At 51.1% G+C, this 10,913-nt stretch overlaps 1 protein-coding gene across 1 annotated transcript; it reads left to right on the forward strand.

Moving 5' to 3' along the window:
• The first annotated feature begins 8,621 nt into the window (after positions 1–8,621).
• Positions 8,622–9,538, forward strand: LOC122187805 (oxysterol-binding protein 1-like). The gene is made up of 2 exons (XM_042885617.1): positions 8,622–8,753; positions 8,953–9,538. The coding sequence occupies exons 1-2, from the start codon at positions 8,653–8,655 to the stop codon at positions 9,146–9,148; spliced, it is 297 nt and encodes a 98-aa protein (XP_042741551.1). The 5' UTR covers positions 8,622–8,652; the 3' UTR covers positions 9,149–9,538.
• The last annotated feature ends 1,375 nt before the right edge of the window (positions 9,539–10,913 follow it).

Consider the following 10,913-nt stretch of genomic DNA (forward strand, 5'->3'; position numbering starts at 1 on the left):
AGCGTCAGAAGATTTTGCTTTCAGCTGCTGAAAGAAAGAGACTGAGTTTCTCACCAAGCCTCAAAGGTGAAGCTGTGTGTCTTTGTCTCAACTCTTCCACACTGGTACAGTCCCATGGGACTGCAATGAAAATCTGAGATTCCAGGCGGCCCTCAGCAATCAGCGTTGCTTTTTCTGTCTCTGCCCCTCAAGGCAAATCGGCCTGTTTCAGGATTATAGGAAGTGAAAAGCCTGTGTCTTCTCATTTCTGTGCTGTGGCCCTGAGTGCGCTGTACTGAAATAACATCATCTTCCTTCCATGACCGTGTGGCTCTTCCCATGACCCCGCACTGTGCCCCAACCTGGGGTCTTCATCCCATCTGTACTGTAGCCACTCCTCACCCCACACTGCACCACCGGGTGTCCCAGTGCTGCTGTGTAGTAACTGCCCAACCAGGGCGAGTGTCTTGTTGGCTGCTGGCTGCTGCCCAGCAGAAAGCAGTCCTTTAGCAGGATGCTTGTGTGCTAGCCAGCTGCTTCTGGTGTTGTTTTTTTATCTTTGTTTTGTATTTACATGAAGTGAGGGTCTTTGAGATCATGGCCTCAAGCTGCCTGAGCTCAAAGAACATTTGAACACTGCTCCCAGTCATAGGGTTTGATTTTTGGGCGGTCCTGTATGGAACCAGGAGCTGGACTTGGGGAGCCTTCTGGGTCCTTTCCCTACGGTCTCTTCCCTCTGGCTCACTGCACCTTGCAGTGCTTGCAGGAGGGGAACTACACTTTAATCATCAGATCATAAGCAGAAAGGCAGCCTGAGGACTGGGGAGTTGATGCAAAGTTGGAAAGCATCAGACGTTTCATTAATGCTAACGAAGCACTCGTGGTGTCAGCTGATAGAAACCTCTCAGACAGTGGGTTACCGTGGCAAGGACCCGGTGAGTTCCAGTTGCTCCCACTTTCAGCTTCCTTGGGGTACGCTGTAATGCAGGAAGGAAGGAAGACGAGTAAAAAGCCTGAGGACTGGGGAGCTGATAGTAGAGACGTGCCCCGCACACAGCGCATCATCCCTGTACTTCCCAGCTTGGCTGTGCAGGAGCCCTGCTCTGACATGGATTTCTTTTCAAGGAACACTACGAGTGACTACTCACATGTATTTGCAGCAACGCAAAGATTTGAAACGAAGGTTTGAAACCAGGATCGCAAGAGAAGCTTCGTGCTGAGCTGGAAAGCGCTGCCTGCGTTCTGCCTCTGGAGGGCAGGAATGTCTGCAGGAGCTGCGGAGGAGGAGAAGGCCTTGCGCCGAGCGATGGAACGGCTGCTGAACGGAGCTGCCAGAGGCGCTGCTGGCACCAGCACTGCCGTGCTCGCTGCGTGCTGCCTGCCCTCCCTCCAGCTCTGCACTATTGCTGCGTTTCAGGATCTGCTGCCGCTCATTTGCAACCTTCATCTCCCACCAAATTCAGGCTGACAGTCTCATAAAAGCGGATCAAAAGTAAGAAAAATGAAAGCGATTTTTACAAGCCCAGTCACTTCACGCAGCGGCTACATGCATCAACATTTTCGTCTTGCCAAATTACAAACAATCACATTATCCTTACCCAGGATGTGTCATCACAACCACCTTCTCCAGCCTCGAGATTAATTTTCTTTTCTGTGTTTCTGTTATTTGGGTTTCAGGAGAGCCAGGACGTGGGCAAATGGGGTTACAGAGCAGACCTGCTCCACCAGGCGTTACGGAGCAGGAGCAGCTCTCAGCCTGTGGAACAGAGCAGCTGGATCCTCAATATTTATCACTATAATTAACTGCTCTTGTTGTCTATGATACATTTAATATGAACATGACTTACTAGGTGATAGTTTCGTATTTTTTCCTGGTTTGCCCATTCTTACATCTGTAGAAACGTTCACTTCTTAGTGAGCTCACATAGATCCTGTTGGCCCAGTCCCCACCTCCCGACCTCCCTGTGGGCTGAGCTTTTCCCATTTGGTGCGTTCAACTCACCAAGCACTCCCCCAGTTTTGTGTTGTGTGAGTGTTTGGCAAGGGGCAAACAAATGAGGCCTCCTCATTCCTTTCCATGTGTTGAACAACGTAAACCCCACAGGGTAACACCAGGGGTACCAGCCTCTTGTTGCTGAGCACTGTGCCCAGTCTGCTGGCCAGTTTTCAAGCACCTCAGTGCAGTTCTGCCCAGCCTGAATCGCACTGCCTTCCAGGTGATCCTTCTGCACGAGGCAGCATCAGAGGCTTTAATGAAATCAAGACACACTGCATCAACACTTTGACCTCGTCCAGATAACTGTTTAGCCATAGAAGGCACTGCTGTCGCCTGGCCATGGTTTGTCTGTGGTCAGCCCATTCTGTTTCTGGCTGCTGCCTCATCCCACACAACTTTGGATGAGGACTCCAGGAGGCCGTTCTCCATGACTTTCCATGCATAGAGGTGAGGCTGGCACGTCGTTTCCAGTCTCTCTTCTTAGACCAGCTGAAGATCATAAAACCCAGGAATATAAAACCCTGCCCAGCTGTCTGAGTGTTTCTTGCTTCAAAGTAATGCCTCTCTGATGAATACATCAAGAACACGGCCTGAAGTTTGCAAAGCTCTTCTGTGTTGGAGGTGCTTCTCAATCCAACTTGTTCTTTTCTCTCTCTTCAGCCAGGCAGCTGCTTCAGCTGTGCTTGTTCCAGACTGCTGTGTGATGTTTTTCTAAGATCTGCCTATCAAGGAGGAATTCATTTCTGTTGGCGAAAGACAATGCACTGAAACAGCTACAGCTGAGACAAAGACGGAAATTAACATTTGTAAAGGAAGAAAGGGACAAAAGAAATGTTGGTGAGGAGGAAGAAAGTGAAACAAAAATGAAATCATTGCCATTATCCAACTGCAAAGGGGAGGGATGCTGCTCCAGAGATGAAGACCCCCACCGTGCAGACTGCTGCCTGGGCCCTGCTCCAGGGGAAGAAGTTTGTCTGTGTGCAGCAACGGATGGGGCACGGCTGTGAGCACGGAGAACTGATTCACCCATCATCACCACTGGTGAATGGTCTGTTCCCACCAACATATTCCCAAGAGGAAGGGAAGTGCCCCAAACGATTGCCCAAGTCTGCTTGCACACTGATCCTTCACCCCCACTTCTCCCTGCGAGGCCTTGAATGACTCAGTCCTAAGGCAATGCAAGGAGAATGCAGCTCACACCCTGCGGCGGTGTCTGATGAAGCTCACATTGCTCCTTTTCTTTCCAGCAGCTCCTGGAGGTGCCCATGGTTGCTGCTGATGGCATCATGGCATCCATCGTGGCACTCACACACAAGGCTCTGTTGTCATCCCACCACGGCTGGTTGCTCTCTTGCAGGTTTGCAGTTATGGCCGTCCTGTTGGTGCAGATGAGAACATTCGTCAGGGATCAGAAAACACTTCATTTGGGGGTAGGTTCAGCAAAACCACGGGCGCCAAGCCTGGAGTGTACAGATCTCCATATGTACAGCCATTGCTTTGACTCCTGGCTGAGGGCTCACGGGCAGGCTGACTCCCTGTGACTCCCACTGGTTGTGGATGATAAGGGCATTATTTTTCATTCCTTTTCTGTGCTATTGAACTACCTCAGCCCGTGAGTTTTGCTTTCTTACAGATTCTCTCCATGCTGCTTTGCTGCCCTGGGAGGCAGAAGCTTGCTGGGCACACGACGACAATATCTGTGTTTCCAGGGTGCGGTGGACCTTCTCAGTCCATTTCAGCTGAGCACAAACCATTGCCCAGGGACCAGCTGGGGCCCTGCTCCAGGATCAACAAAACCTTTTGGACCTCAGCAGCAATTCAGCAGTACATCCACAAGCTTTAGCAGCGAAAGCTTCGCCAAAGGGCAGAGGGGAGGATTCCTGCACAGCTCGGAATGAGCTTTGCCAGGGGAACCGTGCAGACTCATTGACAAGTAATGAATCATGAAGCAGCAGGAAGCAAGCGAGCCAAGAAAAAGTGTGAGCTCTGCAATTAACTACGGGGTGCTTAGGTGAATAACGAAGGGATATGATACTAAGGCACAAAGCAGTCGAAGCTGGGAGTGTTGCAAGGCTCGTTGCTGTACACCATAGCTTTCCCGAAGAACTTTTAGAGAAAGAAATTGCTTGCTTATCTTGAGCAGAAGCAAACCCTGTGTGTGTGTGCTGATGGGGCAAGGCAGCGCAGCTGAGAGCTTCAAACTCATGTTTAAATTGATGAGCGACCCAGATGAGTGGAAGCTAGGAAATTATCTACACCGAGACAAGGCAGCAGGCATGAGAGATGGCAGCAGAGCAGGGGAAGGATGGGTTTCCACTATGTAAGAGACACTTGCTGTGGGCGATCAGCTTACAGAGCAGATGGGAGAGAGACAAAGGAGAAACCCGTGTTGTGCCCTGGATTTGGGGAGGGATTGGAGTTTGGGTGGTGAGATGCTGCCGGAGCTCTGCTGTGGGCACCCTGCAAAACAGGACCCTCGCTGGAAGGGTCTTGGAGGTGCAGACAAACTGCTCATTCAGAACTCCTCTATTATTCATGTCACCCCAGCCCCAGTACATCTGGGACTCTTTCCCTAATGCACTGTGCCAGGAGCAGCTGTGTCACGGCAGCCAGCTCCCAGCCATGGCCACAGAGGAGGAGACTTCTTCAGAAAACATTAATTTCGGCAAAAATCCCCTGTGTTTTGTGTCCTCGCCTCCCATTCCATGTAACCCCAATGATACCAATGAGTAGAGGCGTCTCTCCTGGGCAGGGAGCTTTACGTGTGCCTCTCAAGAGGAACAAGGGGAGAGGTCACAGGAAGAGCAGAGATGGTTTCTTTTTCTTTCCTTGATGCAGCATCACCTTTGAGAGAGATGTCAGTGTGTGTGTACGGATCAGGTCTTTGCCTGAGCACTGAGGACAACCTGGATAACTCTGAATGCCCATTTGCTAGAACAATTTCCTCCAAGCATCCGAAGGATGGAAGGTTCAGCCAGAGGCATCACTGCAAACTTGGTGGAATCAAGCATTCAAGAGACCTGAGCAGAACACTGAGCCCGGTGCCTGTGGCCTTGCCTGCGTGGGAAAGGCAGGATTGTCACACTGTGTTCACGATGCTCCACTGCCCTCAGTGACTGCGCTGCACTCGCCGCTGCTCTGGTGCCTCCTGCTGCTGCAGCACAAGTGCTGGGTGCCACGTCTCTTCCCCATTGTTTCTCACTCTGCTTCTTCTCTAAGCTCCTTTTGTTTGCCCTGCACCCTTTGCCGGTTTCCCAGACCCATGAGGCGAGCAGATCAAACAGATGGATGCTCCCTGCTTGTCTCCAAGGACGGCTCATCTACCAGAGCCAGGAAGTTAGTGCTTGCGCATGGAAGTCACTCAGCCTCTGTGCAGAGGCTGTCACTGAGAAGCAAAGCAGCCCTCGCTCCCTGTAGCTTAATCCCCTGACCTCAGACCCGCGTCACTCCAGCTGGAGCAGTAATTCCTGCTGTTTACATGGGTCAGCAGCTAGACAAGGACTTGACTTAGATTTTCTCAGCAGGTCACACGGCTGTTTGCTAATCAGCAGTAGCACAAACACTGCCGGAATCCTCACGGGTCACTTGTTAGGGACAGGCTGAACAAACCAGCACCAGATGAAAAGCAGCATGGCTGAGTGGGTGAGGTTTGAAGCAACTGCACTGGAGCCCTGGGTCTGTGCCTGGAGGGCTCCCAGAGCTCACGAAAGGGAGAGGTGGTGCCCAGGAGACCCATTGCTCAGCCGTGGTCCTTGACTAGATCAAAGAGTGCACATGGGGCAGCTCCCAGCCAGCATCTGCAGCGGTGTGAGCTGCCAGCAGCACGAGGCCGGACCTTGGACACTGCAGGAGCGATGGCTGCAGCTCTCCTCACACTGCCATCTGTCATCCACATCCTCAGGTGCAGAGGGATTCTTGCAGTGGACATGTATAATGGAAGGGCAGCTCCCTGCATGGGGACTCGCTGCATCATGCCAGCCCTGTCCCTGGGGATCGGCTCTTCCACCATGGAACCAGAATTGCTCCTCCAATGGTAGGACCTGGGAGTTACTGCCATCCTGATTCTTTAATAATAACACAGTTGTGGGTATAAGAACCAAGAGATTGTGTCACACCTGTGTCCAGTGGCTCACCAGTTCTGTGAACCAGAGAGGCCAGGAAGGGTTTCATGGGGCTGAGCGGTGTAACAGTCCCTGCAGGAAGGGATGCCCTCTCTTCTTCCCTCTGCAAGCTACTTCATACCTCAGTACCCAAGGATCTAGGGCTTATGCTTTTATAATGCTGTCAAACAAAATTGCGAGTCAAGTTCAGGGTAAGTTATATCTTGATTTTGTCTTTTTCCTTCTGAAGAACCCCTGGGAGTGGTGGTGCTGGTGTTGGGCAGCGATGGATCTTTTCAATCTCTCCTCCATGCTGACCACGTTATGGCCTGCCCCAGTTTTGCTGTATTTCTCAGCACTGCTTTATGCAGCAGCTCGGTGTTCCAGAACTGAGGGCAAACGCAGAGGTGAAATGCACCACATGTGCAGGCTTCCAGCCCATCACTGCCCTGCCCACCACGATCCTGCAAGCTGGAGCACAGGCCAGCCTCGGGTTTCCTATAAGGGCAGCACTGACCTAATTAGCGTGTGAAACAAACAGCGGAGAGAGACCCGCAGCCCTGTGGTGCAGCACGAACCCCTCCCTCCTTTCACTCTCCCAGCCCCGGGGCTCCATCCCAGGCAGGTGCTGCCGCGATTGCAGCAGGTTGTGAATCCTCTCCCCTCTCCTCACGGCGATGCCACCTGCTGTCTTCTGACCTCGTTAGCTTCTCCTCCTGTTTCACTTCCCCACTCCCAGCCGCACACTGCAGCTCATTACTGCAGAGTGATCTGCAGGATCGTGCTGCACAGAGCAGGGTGAGCAAGGAGCTCCTTGTCCTGCCTGGTCAGCACAGCAGAGGGATGTGCTGCCATCAGGATGATGCCCTTATCCCGTCTGTCTCTTTTTTCCCTCTTTGTTGCTATCTTAATTATTTGCTTGGTGCTCCCCCTCAGCCTCTGCCCTTCTTGGCCACTTTACACATTACCCATTACTCAAAAAGCAGATGTTGCTCTGCCCACTTGCACGTACTCACACCCACATCTCCCCTCTTTATTTCAGATCGAGCTTTCTTGCTGTTCATTCCATATTCTCTTCTGTAACTCCAGGGCTGTGGGCCGCATCCCAAGGTGGCAGAAACCACGCATGATTCGGGACGTTGTGCTTGCTGGAATCCTGGGCACTTCTGATCAGGTTCTGCTTCTCTTGTATCATTTATACTTTGCAAAGGGATCTCACGTCTGTGTCAGCCTGCTTGCATGAGATCTTTGCCTGAGACTGCTGCAAGCAATTCATTGCAGAGGCCTAAGAGGGCTGCAGTGGCTGTTCTACCTACTCTTCATTCTCCTCCAGCAACCAGCCAGCTGCTCTCCTTCTGGAGATCCCCCTGAGGACATCTGGGGCTCTTCATTAGGAGGCTGTGGCTAATTTTAGCCATTTCAGTACACAAAGTGAGACAAGAAAATCTTAAGGAATAGCGTGGTGATGTGAATGATGGAATTTAAGAGACAAGGTGATTCTCTTTCCTATATTTCTCCATCTATCCTATCCTATATGCTATATTTCTTCATCCATCAGCCCTCTCTGGGCTGAATGTCAGATGGGAGCTTCTTTCTCCATCGTTCGTGTGGAACGTGCCTGCACAGTACAGGTTTCTCTTAGACTTGAATTTCACACTCTTCAAAGAGGCACACGTAGCAGAGCCATAGGGAAGGCAGGGAGCACTCTGCAGAACAGCAATGCGAGGCAGGAGAGGTTCAAGAGCTGGGGAGCATCTCCATGTCTGCAAAGGGCAGCACCTTCATCCCTACACTGCATCCTCTCCTCCTCGGGCCATTTTCTGTCTCTCCCCAGCACTGCAGCTCCCCAGGCAGCACAGAAGGTGGATGTGCAGCAGCAGTTTGTTCCTTGGAGATCTCTGCTTCTCATGGAGGCGCGGTGGGAGCTCTGCCAGATGGCAGAATTAAGCACCTGCCCTCTGCTCAGACTGTCTTCACTGCAGTTTGCCTTCCAGACAATTAAGGCATTCTCCTTTCTGTGACATTAGCTCCTTCAAGATGGCAAACTGTAATTTTTCAATTCGAGAGCACTGATGTAGAAGCCAGCTGAACTACCAATGAGTCTTTGGAGTATCTGTGGCTGTAACTTACCCAGGTTAATCCCAGCAAGGTTTTCTGAGCCCTTTCCCATCTCCAACCTGAGCCACAACGCAGCTGTGTCACACCATGCGCACACCTGACCATGGACCCACTGAGCCCAACCTGAAGACTGACTTTGTGATGTTTGAACGCTCAGTATGGATGGGGCAGCTTGCTGCTCTGCCCTCGGAGCTGAAGCTCAGCTCCTGAGCCCACGGGATGCCTCACCTTTCTGGCTGGAGGGGCTCTGAGCACGGATGGGGCTGCGGGTGTCTCTGTCTATTGCAGGGACTCAGACCAGATGGCTTTTGAAGGTCCCTTCCCACTCAAACCATTCTATCATCCTACGACCTATTGCTGGGTGATCCCTTTAAGAAAAAAATTGCTTTCTCTTTCTCTTTCTCTTTCTCTTTCTCTTTCTAAAAGCTTTCGCTTTTAGCCCACCCCATCCCCACAGCCATGGACACTGAAGTCTTTCGCTTCAAGAAATGGACAAATTATATATTTTGGTACCAGAATCGCTGCTTTGAAATTAAGGACACGTGGCTCCACTACTATTGGTAAGTTGCTGGAGAGGGGAAGCGACAAAGGGGCTGACCCTGGGCAGAGCCCAGCGGGGCTGGAACCGGGCTGCAACTCCGTGCGCCCTGCAGGGAAGGCAGAGAGCTCGCTGCAGCGGGGCAGAGGCGTTCCCAGCCGGGAGTCGAGGCGGTGCTTTGCTCCCTGGCATTTCTCTCACTCTCCTTTCACACATCGCAGGGACAGAGATGACATTGGCATCGTTATCCGGGGCAGCATGAATCTCCACAACGCCACTGCACGGATTGTCAACTCGAAAACACTGCATCTGTCCAACCACAACCTCACGTACTACCTCAAGTCAGACAGTGAGAAGGACATGAATGAATTTCTCCACAAGCTTCAGGAGCTGGGTGTCTGCATCACTGACCAATAGAGGTGCTTCTCGTGCTCTGCAGTGCTCCTTTTCTTCTTGAGCAAACAACCATTTCGTCAGGTTATATCTGTGTTTGGAAGCAGTGATTCCTCCAGCTGAACACTTGAACTCGCCTGTTGTACCTTTGAAGGAAATTCTCCCATTACGTGCTGTTTATTTGCAGCACAGCAATGAAAGGGCACGAGGTGTGCTGAAAAAGTTAGGATCTGAGCGAGTGAAAAATGTCTTCAGCTCTGAAAATATCACATTATTTGCAGTGGCTGACACTAATGCTGCCTGCGGGGAGCTCTAGGAATTACTGGAAACTGAAAGTGAATATTGCCTTTCACTCACATACTGCAAAACTGCTGCAAAATAATAATAAAAGAAAAGCTGCCATCTGGTTTTGAATGCTTTGTGGTGTCTTTTTTTATTATTATTTTTGGGGGGTGTTTCTGCGAGTCCCTTCCAATCCACAGCATCCTATGGTGCTGTGACTGCAGTCATCGTGTCATCTGATTTTCTCCGTTTTCCAAACTTTTCAGGCATCGGGATTTAATTTTACAGATTTACATTTTAATTTTGAGATCCAATATTTTAAAGTTTTAGCAGAGACTGATTTCTAGGCCCTGTTTTCGAAAGGCTGTAAAGCCTCCTCGTTAGGCACTCTTGCTTTCTGTGCATCGAGGTGCTCGCTCATCATCCTGCTTATCACAGAACCACAGAACCACCAAAGTTGGAAAAGACCTACGAGATCATCCAGTCCAGCTGTCCACCATCCAATCCAAACCTTTTCATGGAGGGTGATGGAGTCCCATTTTGAGGGATCAGCACAGCTTGTGTGTTGCGCTTGGGACTCCTGCTCTTCCCTTTCTTTTTTGTGCAGGGAATTTCTTGCGTGGGTTCTTATCACACTGAGACAGCGCTCCGTGGGAGCATCCCTGGAGGTGGAGCAGAGCTGACCTCACCAGCGCCGTTCTGTGAATGAGATGGAAAATAACGTTGCCTTGGAATGGGAGTGAACAGTAGGAGGCATTTAAAGGAACGGGACAGTGTCTGAGGTTGCACAGACAGCACTGTGGAAACGTAGATCCAAAGGAAAACCATGCGCTGTACAGGGGATTTTTACCCCTCCAAAAGGAAGCACTTGTGGTACTGCTGCCTGTTTCCAAGGGATTCTGAAAGATACAGTGATTTTTGGAGCAAATGTTTTCCTTCTGACATGCTCCTGACAAGAAACACCGCTGTCAAAGGGCTCATGACTTATTGACAGATGTGCAGCACGTCCCAAGCACACGCTCAGCCTTTTCTACAGCACTCGTGTGCAAGCTGAGATGGAGGGGGGGGCCTGGTGCACAACACTTGTGGGACTGCTGACAAAACTGCCCCTCTGGTCTTTGTGGGTGGGCAAAGTGGGTGAGAGTGTTGTCATGAAGCAGTGAAACAAATGGCAAAACCAGTGCCCCAAGAGGAGTATTGGGACCCCGACGGGTCCGTGTGTCCATCCGCCCCACACTTGGTTCCAGCACTGCAGCTGGGCGTCAATCTCCAACTGCAGAGGGAGCACCAGGGAAAAACACGTGTCCCTTCCAATGAACTGTGCTCAAATCCACTGAAATGAGTGGAGGGAATGCAACGTTCCATTATTCCCAGCAATCAAATTAAATTGATGCTTGTCATTAAAGAGTCACCGTGTGCCTTCGGCTGCCTCGCTCTGATCGTGGCTGCGTTGTCACCGCGGGGTGGTGGTGAATGGATTCCTGCGCGTGCTTTATCCCACTCAATC

Source organism: Lagopus leucura, unplaced genomic scaffold (assembly GCF_019238085.1).
Source record: "Lagopus leucura isolate 7727_CA_CO unplaced genomic scaffold, USGS_WTPT01 Super-Scaffold_100051, whole genome shotgun sequence".
Lineage (NCBI taxonomy): Eukaryota > Metazoa > Chordata > Aves > Galliformes > Phasianidae > Lagopus > Lagopus leucura.